The 16,949-nt window shown below is 41.9% G+C and overlaps 1 protein-coding gene across 1 annotated transcript in view; it reads left to right on the top strand.

Moving 5' to 3' along the window:
* The window catches only part of LOC308053257 (neural-cadherin-like), a gene marked incomplete at its 3' end in the record, with an annotated part of 43,923 nt that overhangs the window by 15,319 nt on the left and 11,655 nt on the right, over positions 1-16,949 (top strand). Inside the window, exons 11-21 of the mRNA XM_080364114.1 lie at positions 704-871; positions 1,624-1,873; positions 4,570-4,697; positions 5,880-6,066; positions 6,223-6,366; positions 8,064-8,347; positions 9,253-10,870; positions 12,688-12,781; positions 13,497-13,681; positions 14,283-14,515; positions 15,511-15,788. Of these exons, the coding sequence (XP_080220240.1) occupies positions 704-871; positions 1,624-1,873; positions 4,570-4,697; positions 5,880-6,066; positions 6,223-6,366; positions 8,064-8,347; positions 9,253-10,870; positions 12,688-12,781; positions 13,497-13,681; positions 14,283-14,515; positions 15,511-15,788 (3,569 nt within the window). The remainder of the gene's footprint in view (positions 1-703; positions 872-1,623; positions 1,874-4,569; positions 4,698-5,879; positions 6,067-6,222; positions 6,367-8,063; positions 8,348-9,252; positions 10,871-12,687; positions 12,782-13,496; positions 13,682-14,282; positions 14,516-15,510; positions 15,789-16,949) is intronic.

Raw genomic sequence — 16,949 nt, 5'->3', positions numbered from 1 at the left:
AGGGAGGTGGTTAGTAGATCGAGAGAGGTTCTCCTTCCTCTCTACTCTGCCCTGGTGAGACCCCATCTGGAATATTGTGTCCAGTTCTGGGCCCCTCAGTTCAAGAAAGACAGGGAACTGCTGGAGAGGGTCCAGCGTAGGGCAACAAAGATGATTAAGGGAGTGGAGCACCTCCCTTATGAGGAAAGGCTGAGGGAGCTGGGTCTCTTTAGTTTGGAGAAGAGGAGACTGAGGGGTGACCTTATTAATGTTTATAAATATATAAAGGGTGAGTGCCATGAGGATGGAGCCAGGCTCTTCTCGTTGGCAAACAATGATAGGACAAGGGGCAATGGGATCAAGCTGGAACACAAGAGGTTCCACTTAAATTTGAGAAAAAACTTCTTCTCAGTAAGGGTGACAGAGCACTGGAACAGGCTGCCCAGGGGGGTTGTGGAGTCTCCTTCTCTGGAGACATTCAAGACCCACCTGGACATGTTCCTGTGCAACCTCACCTAGGCGTTCCTGCTCCAGCAGGGGAATTGGACTAGATGATCTTTTGAGGTCCCTTCCAATCCCAAACATACTGTGATACTGTGATAAAGTAACTGTGCTTGGAACAGCACAACCTCTCACCCCTCAAATCCACTGCAAAGGGTTAACTGCAATTTCTTGATTCCTACAAAATGGTTTGCAAATATCCTTGATCTTCTTCATTTCACAGACAACACTCATTAGTCGCTATATCATAGCGACAGATGGAGGGAACAGAAGCAGCAGTGTGGAGCTGACGGTAACTGTCACTAATGCTCTCAGCCAGCCGCCCCAGTGGGAGCAGAGCAGATACTGGGTAACCATCCCCGAAAACACCATTCGTGACACCAAAATAGTGGTATGTTACTTCCCTCCCTCTTCATTTCAACCTCTTCCTCTGTCGTGTTCTGTCTCCATGTTAAGAGTGCATGGATGCTCCCTCTGCAACCTTACTGCCTTGTGCTGTTTCCTTGTCAGCCTTCACCGCTGTGTATCCTGTTAGTGTGTGAGGAGTACTATTTGCAGAACAGGCTAGCATTTCAGCTGGCAGCAGTTTTCCCAGTGGCAAACAGCCCTCGGGGTGTGTTCCTGCAGGCAGCAGCTTTAAATGAGAAGCAAGACCCATGTCTAGTTCTTTTTTGACCTGTACAGAATTATTCTTTAAGGATAGTCTCCTCTATAAATTGCCAGATAATTCCTGCCTTCCTTCTCCTGCATGTAATATCCAAGCACTTGCAAACAATTTAGGTTGTGTCTGTGTCTTGCCTGGTAAAATGAACCACTCATTGGAGAAACAGTCTCCTTTTGGCTTGCTTTGATTTTGGAAGGAGGAGGGAGGAGGGGTTTCCTTTAGCTGGTGATGGAGTTTTTGCTTGACATATTTGCAGGCAGGTAAATTTACTGCTGACTGAAGACCTGCAGCAAACATCATTGTTGTGAAATGAAAATCAGCTCTGTAAACTGTTTCTCTTCTGTCTGTTATCCAAGTCATACAGGCACATATATTCTTGAAGAACACATATGCATGTATGTTCTTGCCACCAAGCTGAACATTTAACACTTACAATCCCATGCTTCATGAACATATGTCGTGGTTCTTTTCTTCTTCAGACCATCAAAGCCACATCCCCACTTGGTGATCCCAGGGTTACGTATAACCTGGAGGAGGGACAAGTTCCAGAGACTAACATGCCAGTTCGTTTCTATCTGAAGCCAAACAGAGCTGATGGATCTGCTTCTCTTCTAGTCGCTGAACCACTTGACTTCGAGACAACTAAATTTTTCACCCTGACAGTCCGGGCACAAAACGTAGCAATGACTCCTTTAGCATCCTTTACCACTGTTTGTGTGAATGTAACAGGTAAGCTCTGCTGCTGTTAGAACAGCTCATTCAGAACAAGACTGTTTTTATTTACTTATTTAGTGTAACATCACAAATTAAAGTACCACCAGTGACATGCCAAGCTACCTAAGAATGCTTTGTATGTTTCTATACTGTAGAAGGAAGTTGTGCCATCATTGGGAAGGTCTGCCTGAGACAAATTCTGCGTGCAACTATAAAATGTGAAAATGTGATAATGCAAAAATGAGCTGTGTAAATATTTACACAACACTAGTGCCTGCTTCTATAAGTGTAGTTGCAAAGGTTTTCTTTTGATAGGAGTGAGAATCTAGTAAGTGTCTCCAGCCTATTGAAAGGAGACAAGTATTACTAGAAATGTTTTGTGCTATAGAAAGAGAAACAGCTCATATAGATACCAAACAGAAGCCAAATCTGTTTAGAGGTGGTTGTTACATTCACAATTTTCTATTTAACATCGAGGTTAGAACTGTAGAAATGAAAATGCAAGGGTCCTGACAGTAGGTACAGTCTTCAAAGATTTGATCCAGCCCTCCTTGTAGTGGGATCTTTTTGTAAGGCTCTACTATAGATACACATGAAACTATACACCTGATTTTAATCCCTGCTTTTTGAAGCAGTAATGGAGTTCTTTTTCATATACAGACATTTAGATTAAAACATGAATAAGTGAAGTTTCCAGCAAAAACATTTGTCTCACTCACCACCATGGAAATGAGAGGCCTAAGTCGTGATTTGAATGGGAATCCAGCTTCCCTGTTTCACTTTATCACAGCATTGTCCTGACTTCCACAGTCCACCAAGGCAAAAACCCTTCAGGTTTGTAGAGCAAGAGTGCTTCAAGTCAGGGTCTGAGCCTCACTGTAGGTTATGGACCCCATCCCAAATTTTTTTTCCTATAGTGCTGTTACTGGTATCAGAATTTGGCAGAAATTTCATTTTGCTCACAAGCAGAAATATTTTTTCAATAACTCAGTATTTCATAGGAAAAAAAGTTTTACACACACGTATCCATTAGTGAGAGAAAAAAAGCGAGTTAAACACCTTTAAGAGCGAAATAACCACCAGAAAGTTTCGTATGCACAAGCATACAGAAAAGTAAGTCTTTTATTGCATCTTATTTTCCTTACATTGCTCGGTGAATTTGTTGAAATTTATCTCTAACAAGACATATTCTCTTCTATAAAATATGGAGGGAAAAAAAACCCCAAACTCTTAGAAGTTTCCACAGATGATTATGCATATGAGAGAAAGAAAATGGGATTTACAGGAGCCCACACCGACAACTTAAATTAAAAAAAATAAAAGTAATTTAAGACACTGGTTGTGCAAATAGTCGTGTGTCAGAATCAATGGAGTCATGTGGCAGTAGCAGAACTAAATGTGTACTTAAGGGTTTTTAGAATGAGATATTAAGAATTTTGTTTGCGCTTCGTAAAGACAGATAGATCTGAGGAACTGTGATTATGACTCCTCTGTTTTGGCACTGTGCCACAACAGAGGAAAATGACTTTCTTAAAATAGGAAAATTACTTTTAAAAAATGTGGCTGTTAAACTGCGAAAAGTGCAAAAAGATGTAGGGGAGTATGCAGCATTTCTGCGTTTATTCATATCACAGACAAAGAGGGACACCAGACTGATTTGTCATGGGTTGAGCAGGAGGACATGGTTCCAGAGCAGTTTAAACGGATCCGAGTCGGTGCTGCCACAGTTCTCCTGCCGTTCCCTTGTGCCCGCCTGCTCCTGCACAGCACTTTTAGGGAGAAAATGTGTCAGAAACTGGTTCTTCAAAACACTGGACATACCTTTTCCAGTTTAGCTCTCTGCAGAGGTCAGGCAAGGAAGACAAGCAGGACCAGCACTGATGTAAGCTTGACTTGGCTGTTTGTTGTGCCTCATCCAACCTGCCTGCAGATGGCCGCCACTGGGGCAGTCCTTCCTTTCCTTCACCGTGTCCCTTGTGTTGGATCTGGCGATATGCAGCTACAGAGAGTGTCAGATCAGTTAGCCCCATTGTCTCCAGAAAGTCAGTCTTCTCTGTGAGCAACAAAATGAGCACTGTTGACATGGGGCTGTGTGATCCGGCTCATGAGAAGGGGGTCCCGTGGCTCAGAGCAGGATGGCAAGAGTGGGAAGATCAGCATGGTTCCTTTGGACATCAGCCAGGAGTTAGATGAGGGGACCTAATGTGAAACTGCATCCTACATAATCGTTAGGTCCTACAGCCTAACATAACTGTGGCTGTGCTGCCCTGCAGAGGCCAGGAAAGGCTGTTTTACACGCAGTCTTTGTCAACTCTATAGACTCAGCAATTTTGATTTCCATTGTATGTTAATCAGCCCTTAATTAAAATGCTGAAATTAACTACTGCTGTAGATGAGCAGCTCTTTATAGTCTGTGGATGAAAGGCTTCCTGGTCCTGGCATTTACTGAATTACTAAAAGAAGATCGCCAGTCAAATCATTAGCTAGTATCTTAGCTGAGGTTAGGCAAATGTCTCCCAGAAACTGCTGAATGTCTATAAAATGCCTCCTGACAGCTGCCATGAAAATACGAAGACTCAAAGCAAGATTACTTCTTACTATGAACAATGCAACTTGTTTCTGCAAGCAAAATTATGACTATGGAAAAAAATACAGTAAAAGAAAGTCTTCAAAAATTTTCTCACCATGGTTCCCCTCACCTGTTTTTTCAGATGTCAATGATAATGTTCCATTCTTCATGTCTTCTAACTATGAGGTATCAGTGCCAGAAGGAGCTGATGTTGGCACTTCTGTGGTTCAGGTGTTAGCTACGGACTTGGATTCTGGCCTACATGGACAGGTTTGACCTTGCATTCAATTCTTTTCCTCCAAATAGGCAAGTTTTAGTACTGCAATTAGTGAGAGTGCACAGACAGCAGTGACAGGGTAATGAGCCACGAACACTTGTTATAGCACTTGTCAAGCATTTGCCTAGCATATGGCTGAAGTGCATAATATGGGGTGCAGGCAGTAAAGATGCTGTTCGTGATCTTGGGATCCTGCATCACAGCAGCTCATCCTGATCCAGCAACCATGACCAAGCACTGCTGCATGATTCTCAGAGTAGCTCCCATGACAAATGGAGGTGGCTGCAGAATGTGTTTCAAAACTCTTGTCTCTTCAGTTCATTGTTTAATTGACCATCAATGATTGTGGTCAGTTAAATACGGTTGTTTAAATATGGTCAATTAAATAACATTTCATTTCACCATCATTGGTCAAAGAGTTGGTCAAACCAACATTTGACCATCATTGTCATAATAACCCAACCCTTGGAAAATGCAGTGTTATGAAGGAAACTGCATATTTTCTATGCATTTTCCTGAGCCTTTTCCAAAAATCCTACTAGCTCTTTTGGGAGGGAACTCTGGCTAGTACAGGTTTGCTGTTCTGAAACTTTCATTTTGCAGCTTCTGAAGAACAACCTGTGTGGTAGCAATGCCTGGTGGTGCTCTGAGCATGACTTGGGGGTGGGGGTGAAAATGTTTTTTTCAGAGAAGGAAGCCACATCTTTGTTAAAGGGAAGAGTTTGAATAGCTTTCATCAGTGGAGGTTTTCATTTGTTCAGTCCTGTTGAACCAGACCCAAACTCTCAGCCCTATTTTTTTTGAGATCAGAAGCACAATGGGTTGCTAGAAGCTGAGGAGACACCAGGGAAGGTGTCATTCCATGCATTCTCTGTCCTTCTGTTATTCATGATCTTTCTTAATTGCTCCTACTGGCCACTGTTGGAGTTTAGATACTGGGCTTCATGGGCTTTGATATGATTGGTACAGCTGTTATGTTTGAGAATTCTGGGGGGTTTTAATTTCAAAATGAGCAAAAGACTACAAAAAATTCTGTCGAGATGAACTGTCTTTCTTTAGAGTCTTGCTAGTTTACTGACAGCCCCAGGAGGCTACTAGGGAAGGGGGAGCTCACAGCATTTGAACATACAAATGGAAGTGGAAAACACACCCTTTCTTAACTATTTCATTTTTAGGTTCACTACTTAATATTGAAAGATGCAAGTGAGGATTACCAGTTCTTTACTATTGAGCCTGAGACAGGAATTATTTCCACCCATGCATCTTTTGACAGAGAGAAAAGAGCCTCTTACTTGATTGAAGTTCAGTCTCAGGACTCTTCAGAATCTGCTAGACCTGGTGTTCATGGGCATCCCAACACAGGTAAAACAAATGAGGAATTATATACTGGGTAAAAGATAATAGAGGTTGGGTTCCTTAACTTTTCTGGAATTGAGGGGAATGTGAGCTGTCTGGAATTGAACAAGGTGTTCTACCTCTGCCATTTCTAGTCTGCATGTTCCTCTTGCATCTCCTTAGACACGGCCTACGTAAGGATTTTTGTCAGCGATGTGAATGACAATGCTCCGGCATTTCCTCGGTCAGTGTATGAGGTCAGCATAGATGAGGACAGGGATGTTGGGAGTCCTGTTGTGACAGCAACAGCAGATGATGAAGATGAAGGTGAGTAAGCCTGCCCTGCACATCTTTAATTCTTCTTAGTATTACTCTGTATTGTGTATAGGGCTACTTCCTTAATGGCAAACAAATCTTTGCATTCAAGAAGTGATTAAGCATTTGTGAAAGTGAAGAGACAAGTACTGGGCACATGGCAGCGTTTTCTTCTATTAGGTGCTTAGGTTTGCAGTGCAAAGCTTAAGCTAGCTGGCAATCTCTTTGGGGCAGAATGAAATCACCTGGAATTACAACCCTGCTGTAACTTCACTAGAGGTAACACAAAAACTCAGTCCTGAGCACGTGCTTGCTTTGTGCTGACTCCTGTGCTTTACAGAGCTGCCTGTGAGCCAGTTCTATTTATTGCTATTGCAAGGAAATCAAACCTGTGTGCTTTTTCTTAAATTAAGGAGAAGGAGTTGAATCTGCTTGTGGAATAATTTGTCGAACAGTAGAAAATGTGGCATGACATGGCCAGAAGTGAAGTCAGGGAGAAGGCAAGAATAAGGCAGGCCAAAAAAGGGGAAAGCTAGACCCTTTGGGACTCACAGTGTTACCTCAGCTCTGATGGTGTGAAACTTTTCCTATGGTGTGGTGAGGCCAGACATGCTGAGCCAGTCCAACAGCATGCACCAGTCAGTCCTCAGCTTTGCTTCTGCTGAGGCCTTTTTGCTCCTTTCTTGAGTTGGTCCAGCTCAACTTGCTGGAAGAAAACAAACTCATTGGTAGAAAGGAAAGCAAGCTGGTGAGTGGTGACGGAGTCCAAATGAGCACCAGAGGAGCATGTTGCTGAGAGCAGGTGGGAGTTGACCATTCCTTTCGGTGGCCATGCTCTAATGCCAGTGCCTCTTGGTGCCCATGATGGAGAAGAGGTCTTTTAAACTCAGCTGCTGCACTTGAGAGGATTTGGCAAAAGCAGCTAGGAAATGATGCTGAAAGACAGGCTGCAAAGGCAGAAAAGCCCTTCCGAGCACAGCCTTTTCAGTTTCTTGCTATCCGTGTTGCTCTAGTCTCCTCATCTGCAGATGACTCACAACTTAAAATGCTCAATATTCTTTCTACTCCCAGCTATCACCTATTTTATTTGGGAAATGACTTTTTGTCCTGGAATGCAGTGTCATGGGTTTTTTTTTCCTTTTCAAATAAGTAAACATGAAGCGCCAAACTTTTTTTTTTTAATTCCTAAATGTTTTGCAACAGTCAAACAACAGCTCTTATGCAGGTGAAATGTTCTTCTAGAGATGAATTCTTGCACAAAAAGAGGGCTTCTGTTATATTTTAGCACCATCCAGTGGTTAAAAAAAAACAACAATCAAGGAACGTTGGCATTTTAAATGGGAGGTTTAGGAAACATTAAGAAAAAATAGCTTCTAGTATTTTAATAGTGTGTTATTTTTTTATTATTGGCAAATGAATGTACGATAAATTAGAGGCACATAATTCCTTCATTATCGATAAACACATGCTTGTCTGTGACTGAGAATTATGTTTGTGAATACAAATGCAGACCTAACTCCCTACTACCCTACACAACCCCTTCAAATTACATACGTGGATCATGCTGTTTGTGGCTCTGTGTTTTATCTCCCACACACACTTTATCAGTCTGGGCAAATAAGGTTTCTCTTGGATACTTGTCCGCTGTGCATGGCTGCATTGAGCATTCAGAGAGTGGACAGGCAGTGGTCATTTGCTTTCTCTTCTAGGTGCAAATGCCAAACTAAGGTATCAGATCACATCAGGAAATCTGAAAGGAGTTTTTGATGTGGAACCTGAGGTTGGAACTGTCTTCATCACTCAGCCTCTGGATTATGAACAAGAACAACGTTATGAGCTTCGGCTTGTAGCTTCTGATGGAAAATGGGAAAACCACACTCTTATCATCATCAATGTCATCAATAAGAATGACGAAGCACCAGTCTTCATGCAGAACGAGTATCAGGGCAGTGTCTTGGAGGAGCTCACAGATCTGCCTGTACTTGTACTAAAGGTAAAGTAGTTTGCACAAAGCAGGGTAAAACCCGAATTTTTGTTCAGCTCAATCCCTTCCATTCCTACTAATCCAAAGAGATAGTTCTGTCAGGATGGGTGAGCCCTGGTATTAGCATTTAGCTAGCAGCTTTCTGTAAAAAAGATGATAAAGAGGGCCTCTTTGAATTTCTGTGATGGACTTGCTCCCTTGACCAGCATAAATGTTGAAAAATGTGATGGCTTTCCTTTACAAAGCAGAGTTAGCATGTTTTGTGTAACTGTATAAGCATAGCGTGGTTGGCACGTGTACCTCACACATTTAAGTCACAAACACTTTGGCTGCATTTATACTACCAAACAAACATTACTAAGGGTTGTTCTTTGACTTTGGAACTCAATCATCTTCATTCTGTTGTGAGAGCAGTCCCTGGCATGGGTGCTGCTGGGCTGACCCAACATGCAATCTCCCAAACAATCCCTGGGTGCGGATCAGGAGCTGGGAGTTCTCCCTGGCCTGAGCTGATAGTCAGCTGGGATACAAGGCCACCCAGCTCTCTCAGCCTTCTGTGTACTCAGAGAGGAACAGCCCTTATTTGCCTTTGTATTCCAGCTCTGAAGAGTTTCTTAAAAAACATTTGCTCAGCAGATCTGTTAAAACTTCTACATGGTTCTTCCTGTAGTTATTTCCTCTACACTGTGAAGCAGAATATATTGGTCTGTCTAAACATGATCTTTTTGTTTCTCTAGGCTGTGCATGATCTTTATGGAAAGAGTACTTGACCTGAGTCACTCAAAACAACAGATGTTTGCTGTTAAAATTCATGCTGTTTATTTAGTCTCCACAATAACAACTGCCATCAATAAAAGAATAGTGATTTCCCCTTTTCTTTTACATAAACACTTACCTGCTGTGGCTTGTTCCAGGTTTCTGCAACAGACCCCGACCAAGCGGCTGATCAAAATGCCATTAACTATTCACTGCACGGACAGGGGGCCAGTAGTGAATTCAGCATCAATGAGAACACAGGTGAGATCAGCGCAAATAAAAGGCTAGACCGTGAGAAGCGATCAACATGGCGCTTTCTTGTTCTTGCAACGGATGAGAGCGGAGAGGGACTGACTGGCTTTGCAGATGTGATCATAGAAGTGAGGGATGTGAATGACAATGCACCCCTTTTCCTCTGTGTGCTCGATGGCTGTTTCATGGGCCACATTGCTGAGGATTCTCCGGCAGACACTTCTGTCATTGAAATGACAGCAGTGGACCTCGATGACCCAAAGGCTGGTACGAATGCTGTACTAACATACAGTATCATTCAGAATGTCCAAAATGAAATTAATCTGAACTTGTTCTCAATCGACTCTGTTAGCGGCACCATCTATACAGTGCTCGGGTCCTTGGATCGGGAGAAGGAGGACAAGTATCTGGTAGTGGTTGAGGCCAGAGATGGAGGAGGGCTAACTGGGACAGGCACTGCCACTATTTTGGTGACTGATGTAAATGACCATGCCCCAATCTTCCTGCAAAGGATCTATACGGCGTTTGTCTCTGAGAATGCAAGTATTAACACAGAGGTGGCAGTGGTGTCTGTTGTGGACAGAGATGAGGGAGAAAATGCCATGGTGACGTTCAGCATCCTTGATGGGGACAACGACCGCAAGTTCTCCATAGAGACAGATGAAGTCAACAACTGTGGGTTTATCCGGCTACGAAAGCGGATTGACTTTGAGAAACCCCATGAGAGGGTGTTCAATTTGACTGTGAAAGCAGAGGACATGGATTTCTTCAGCATCACTCACTGTGTAATCTATGTGGAGGACTCCAATGACCATGCTCCCGTCTTCTACCCCCAGTCCTACGAAGTGGCTGCACTGGTGGAAGATGCACCAGTTGGCACCAAAGTTGTTCAGGTTTCTGCTGTTGATTTGGATTCTGGTCTGAATGGAAGGTTTTCTTTCCACCTGCTAAACAAGTCTGACCCAGGTGGCCAGTTCTCTGTGGCTAGTGATGGGTGGGTGGTAGTTGCAGGACTGCTGGATCATGAGACAGTGACAGAGTACCAGCTCATTGTCATTGCCACTGATATGGGACAGCCCCCTCTGACTGGCAGTGCCACTGTTTTAGTGTCTCTACAGGACATAAATGACAATGGGCCAGAGTTTGAGGCTCATTATAACCCAGTGGTCTGGGAAAACACAGCTTCTCCACACGTCGTCCAAATGAACGAGACCTCTACGTTGCTGTACGCTAAGGACCGAGACACTGCTGCTAATGGCGCACCTTTCTCCTTTCACCTTCTTGGTGATTTTGATAGTCTGACTAGCTTCAACTTGCAGGACTTCCAGAATGGAAGTGCTTTGCTCACAGCACTGCGTACCTTTGACAGGGAAGAGCACAAAGTGTTCTACTTGCCCATCCTGATCACGGACAGTGGGATCCCACCAATGAGCTCCACCAACACGCTGACCGTGAATATTGGGGACCAAAATGACCATCCGCATTCTGCTGGCTACATGGAATGTCTCATTTACAGCTATGATGGTAAATCACTCCCTGATGCTTGCTTCCAAGTGTAACAGTAAGATCAAAGGAGCAGCAGCGAGATTCACAAAAGGACTCTGTCCTGTTCCACATAGGCTAAGATCTTAGTAGAGGTTCTGCTGAAGTTTGCTTAAGCCACACCAGAGAGCAGTAGGTGTGTGGGGCACAGAATTCCAGGCCACTTGATTTGTGGAAGAAACTGAGCCAGCCTTGAAGGAAGAGCAATGAGAAGGGCTGGTATTCTATGCATGTTTCTGTCAAACTTGAGTAATGGTCTTGTTTTCAGATGCAGTTTTCAAGCAGGATTAACTTTCCAGGGGGAAAAAAATTAACAATTAACTTAAGCTGAATTAATGTGTAAACTGCCTGAGACATTCATATCAGCCTTCAGCTGACAAATGCTCTTACAGGGGAATTTTCTGTGAATGTTGGCTGCAGGCAGTGCAAGAGAAGCCACCTTTCCCTTCTCGCTTTGGCAATTAGGTAGCAGTTCTCTTGTGACCCAGGGTCCCCACATAATAAGCCCAACAACAAAATAAACCACACAGGTAAGAAGATTTTTAGACGTTTGCACACATAGGCTCAGGACATTCCTTCCTCTTCTACTCTGCTGTGTATCCTATGGTTTGACACATGTTAAATAGGTTGTCTATTGTGGGCACACTATGAACCACTTCTGTGTAGATGCTGTTGACCATTTATTTGTACTGAAATGTTGTTCTGCCTGTTGTGTGCCCACTCTCAATTTCAGCTTATTGTAAAGTTGAAACCAAGTCTGACTGCTATTTGCCGAGAAGCTCTGCTTGTAGCCTAAGTACCAAATATTTTCATTAAGCTTTAGTTCCCTTTTAGTTGCCTCTTTAAAGGTTAAGCTCATCTGTACTGTCAGTTTCTGGGAGGGACAAATCAAGTCTTCAGATCTTTGGTTATTTAAAATATTAGGGAGAGACAGAATCAGAAGACTACTATCGTGGTGTGTGTTATATTCATATAATGTGCGAGTCAAACATCAGGGCAACCTGTACACTGTCTCCTGCAAAATATCCAATGAATGTTGCCACAGTTGCAGGAGAGGTATACTTTTATCTCCTTTTTGCATGTAGTCCCTCAGTTGTCAGGTGAAGTCCTACATTTTTTCTCTCTTCTTTGTGTATCCTTGATTCTTTACTTACTATATATATGAATGCAGATACCTGTGGATCTTTGCTTCAGAAATAGTTTTTATAGAAAAAAACAAAAAAACCCCTAATTTGTGAACCTTGCTGAGAGGAGACAAAACCAGCAGAACACATGCTGCTTTTCATCTCCCCACAAAGTATCGCCATCTACTCAAAATAAGCCTGGTTACTCTATTTTGGACATCCTCTCTATCTTGCTGTGATTTCCTCCAAATTGCTACTGGTTTTTGCCCTTTATAGCCCAGTCAGCAGTTTGTTGTTTATCCTACCAGACCCCAATCCCTGTCTAAACCACTCTGTAAGTTTGTTGGATATTGCAGCCAAAATAGTGAAAATGAGCAATTCTGATGTTGTTTCTGAATATCTCTTGGATCTTTCCTCAGCGGTGGCTTGTCTTTTTTCCTTCTTGACTGCTTTTAATTGCAGCCACCTGATGAATTGAATCTATGTGGCCACATAGCAAATATGCAGGACATGATGTGGTATTTGCAAATTGATGCATGTCTTCTCTAGGCAATCATCACAACTGTTTTTGTAGAGGTTTTAGACTTAAGACAAATCAGTAAAACTTGAATGGCCAACCTGTTAGTGTATGTGTGAGAGGTCCCACTGTGCCACTTACATGCTATGTTGGTTTAGGTATTCTCCCCATGACTGTACTGGGCCAGGTCAGCGCCCCTGATGATGACGACTGGGATCGCAAAATCTACCAATTTGAAGGGAAAACATCAAGGTATTTGGAGAAAAAATGGGAGTTGGGTGAAATGTATGGAAAACTTGCCCACACACACAAAACCACAAAAAGTATTTAAACTGCCTTTTTTTGAAAACAAGTGTCCAAAGCATTTTGTTGGTAAGTAATGCTGCACAGCAAATGGGTCTGCTTCCCATTGTCTGATGGGCTAGAATACCATTCAAAATTCCTGTTCACAGTTGTACCCATAATCAGTATCAGTGAGCCACCGCAGAAAAAATACTCACTAACTCCCATCATCCTTCACCCAAGCTCCTGGAGAGCTGGTGTTTCTGTGTCACCACTGGTTTTAAGACCTTATTTGTATTGGATGTATTCACACCAAAGTGTCTGGGTTGTGACTGGAGTTGAGATGTACGTGTGCTATTCAGAGGTTTTGACAGAGGTGTCACTCTCAACTAGGAGTTTGCACTGTTTCCAAAGTTATAGCTATAGTAGCCTGAGTCTTAGTACACAGTTCATATAACTTAGAAGCAGGAAGAAGCCTTGATATACTGGTGAAGAGTCATTAGATGCCAACAGAAGACAATGTAAAAAAGTTCTGTTCTGCCCTGTCCCTTCATGAGGGAGCATATCTGCTCTCTTTGATAACTTTTCCAAAATAAAGTGGATCATAAAAACCATCAGTGATGATAATCACTACTTAGCTTTTGAACTTCTCATAGTTTGTTCCTTGGCTTAAATCTTATTACAGGTACTTTATCCTTAATGATACCTCAGGTTTGCTGACTATGAAAGAAGGAACCCCACCAGGAACATACAACATAAAAGTTAGAGTCATTGATGGAGTCTGGCCAGACGTTGTCTCAACCATAAAGGTTATAGTGAAGGAAATCAAAGATGATGCCCTCCATAATGCTGGTTCTATACGAATAAAAGGTAAGCAATGGGATGAAGTACCTTAGCATCATAACACTGAAATCTACCTCTTTAATGTTACTGCTGTGTTACTTAGAATTCTCTTAGACAAAGGATGATACTAGTTTTCTAGGTAAGGGTTTGAAAATGCATCTTTGTTTGCATGGTCCTCTAACACTGCATGTAGAGGTGTAGCTATGGAGAAAAAACATAGCAAGAAATGCTTATCTGATGCAGAAAACAAAGACAAAAGTTTTCTGTACCAACTTTTTAACAAAAGACTGATTTATATTTAAGAAAAAAAATGAACTAGTGTCTGCCTGAAATTCATCACGTCATTTCATTCTTTGTAGAAAAGTAAAATCTTAAACATGTTTCTGATTTAAAAGAATTTAAAAAAAAAAAATATATATATATATATTTAGAGGCAGAAAGCTTCAGAACACAAATCCTAAGCAGCAGCCAGCATGGAAAATTTCAGAGCCTAAAAATGAAAATACTCCTGAATTTACAGATGAGTTCATTTTCTGCAGTCTTAATATTTATTTTGTGGTGCTCCTCTCTTTTATTGCTACAACAGTTGCAAGATATGTATTTGTCAAGTTTTTAACTTGTATTACAGGTATCACTCCAGAGGAGTTCATATCCCAAACCTCTGAAAAACAGAGTAAATACTACCAGTTGAAGAAGCTGCTTTCACAAATTATATCAGTCCAACTGGAAAATGTTCACATTTTCAGTGTGTTAAATAGCCCAAGTCAAACCCAAGGAACTGATGTTTGGTTTGCAGTTTATGGTCCACCCTATTATAAAGCAGAAAAACTTAATGGCAATGTAGCAGCCTCCAGAGGGTGGGTAAGTATCTGTACTACATATGAAACCACAGCATCTTCTCATTGTGTCTGTTCAGATAATATCCATTGCCTAGTGAATGTGTATACTTAGAATTACTAAGGGAGTAATGTGTGAGAAAAATGGATAGTTTTAATCAGTGAAGTCAAACAGTCCTTTAGCACTTACACTAAAAGTTTCAAATATGCATGTTTTAAAAGCCAGCCCATAAATACATATTAAGTCATTCAAACACAAATAGCTTTTAGGAATAGAAACATGTTTTTCCTATTAAAAACTGTAAAACTCTGTATAAAGGATGTGTTTGGGAGTTGCATTTCTATATAGTGTCTTAATGTTTCAATTTATAGTCTACTACACAGAAATGTTCTGTAGCTGAAACTCAAAACCAGTCAAAACTTCCATCTTTCTGAGTTAAGAGGGCGAGGCACTAAAATAACCACTCTCTGGTGGAAAACCAGGTTGGAAATGTGAATTGACAATTTAGTAAAGTTTCTGTGCCTCTTGCAAAAAAAGTTACAACTCAGTCTGTTGGAAATGTGTCTGTTGGTACTCGGTGGCTGAAATAAGTTATGTTTAGAATCAGTGCTGCAGTACCAAATCACTCTTGCCCAAAAATGTATTTCTTCATTGCTCAATGCCTCTCCACCCTTCCCAGTATTTTTAAGACAGAAGTCTACATTAAAAATACAGCTCAGATGCTATGTAAATAATCCATCAGAACCATCAGTGATTCAAATTTATCCACTCAGCTTATGATGAATATGATATTTTTGTCCTATAAGTGCCTAGTCATCCTATAATTGATTTTTACCAAGGCTTTGGCTTTAATAGATAGATACCAGGCTGAACTGCCTTTGGCTGGATGGAGTGAGGTAGGTGTTAGAAGGAAGTCACACAGTTTTGAGAATAAATAAGACTTGATCATTTCATGGCTGTCGTTGTGAGCTTCCTCTCAGTGAGAAAGGCAGATGAATGCAACTAATTGTTCTCCACAGCTGGAAAACATCTTGGATATAAATATCACCCAGATTGGCATTGATGAATGCGTGACTGCAAACTGCACTCACAGCAGTGGATGCATCAGCAAGCATGAGCAGAATCATATGCCAACAATAACCACAGCTGGAAGTGTTTCACTGGTGTCTGTGACAGTCCTGAGTCAGGCCCTGTGTGGCTGTGCAGCTCGGGAGAATCCTCATCTCTCCTGCTCCTCATACCAGACAAATCCTTGTCTCAATGGTGGCACGTGTGTGGATACTGATTTGGGCTACAGGTAGGTAAAGCTTTGTCTGGTGTGCAAGCAAAATGCTTTTAGCTCAGTCTGTAAGGAGGGGGGAATGGATGCTTGGGGAGGTGTCATTACATGTCTTCTCACTGTGGCAGATCTGAGTTTTGTTATAATTCATGTACAGGTCTTGCAAACAAACATCTGTTTTCAGGTAGGTATTTAGGTTCATCATAGTCTCCAGTAAAACCTTGGAAAGTTTGCAGACTGCACTGGTTCCTTTAATGTTATCCTGCAGAATGTTCTTGTTTTGTGCAGCCTACCTTATTGTTGTTAAACACACAAATCATGTCATTTTTGTCACTTAATAACCTCTTCCCCACATTCCTTGCTTCATGTTTTCTCAAAAAATGACATCTCAAAGGCAAAGTAGTATGAAGATCAAAAAAATAGTGGGACTACACCAGCTCCAAATGAGCCTAGTCCCCTTCCAGAAGCAAGCCTTAAGCATGTTTGCTTAAAAATGGTCATCCCAATGTAGGAAAGCAGAAACAACTAGCCAGCCTCTTCTGAGAACCCTTGACAGGGGTGACAGGACTCAGACTGAAGATGCAGAAGCCGTGGTCATGGTAAAGATCTGAGCCTGACACTGCTGCTCAGAGGTAATGAACCATGGAAATTTCACTGCCCAGAAACCCCTTGATAGTGCTCTGTCATGTTCTCAACTCTGAGACTTCTGCTCCGTTTTCAGTGGTTTTGTGAGTGATCTTTTTCTACATCCCACCCCTGTTGTTCTGCTCTCATTAGGTACAAGCAACCCATGGGAAGTAGAAACTAAGAAATAGGAAGCCAGTTTGTCTCCCTCCCTGTCCTCCTGTCCCTTTCTGTTGCCCTTCTGGTTTCCCCCTTAAAGCTTTTGATATTGTCATGCTGTGATTAATCTTTTCTATAGAATCCCCAGAGTATTAAGGAAAGAACTCCAAGCATCTATTTTTGCTAGTTTAAAAGAAACAAACCAGTAAGTAGCTTGCAATAAGAGTGAAGTTATTAAGACCTGTGACTGTCATTCCCTTTCTCACTTTTTGTGGGTGATATTACCTTCCCACACCCTTTCTTTACTTTCCTTGACAATGCTATAAAGTCTTTAAATAAGCTGATAACTAAGCCTAGTGCAAAGTAGGTTTCTTTTTTTTTCTGAAGAGATTAGAG

Source organism: Nesoenas mayeri (genome assembly GCF_963082525.1).
Source record: "Nesoenas mayeri genome assembly, chromosome: 2".
Classification (NCBI taxonomy): Eukaryota; Metazoa; Chordata; class Aves; order Columbiformes; family Columbidae; genus Nesoenas; species Nesoenas mayeri.
Note: the sequence above shows the minus strand (reverse complement) of the source record. Positions and strands in the feature narration are given on the sequence as shown.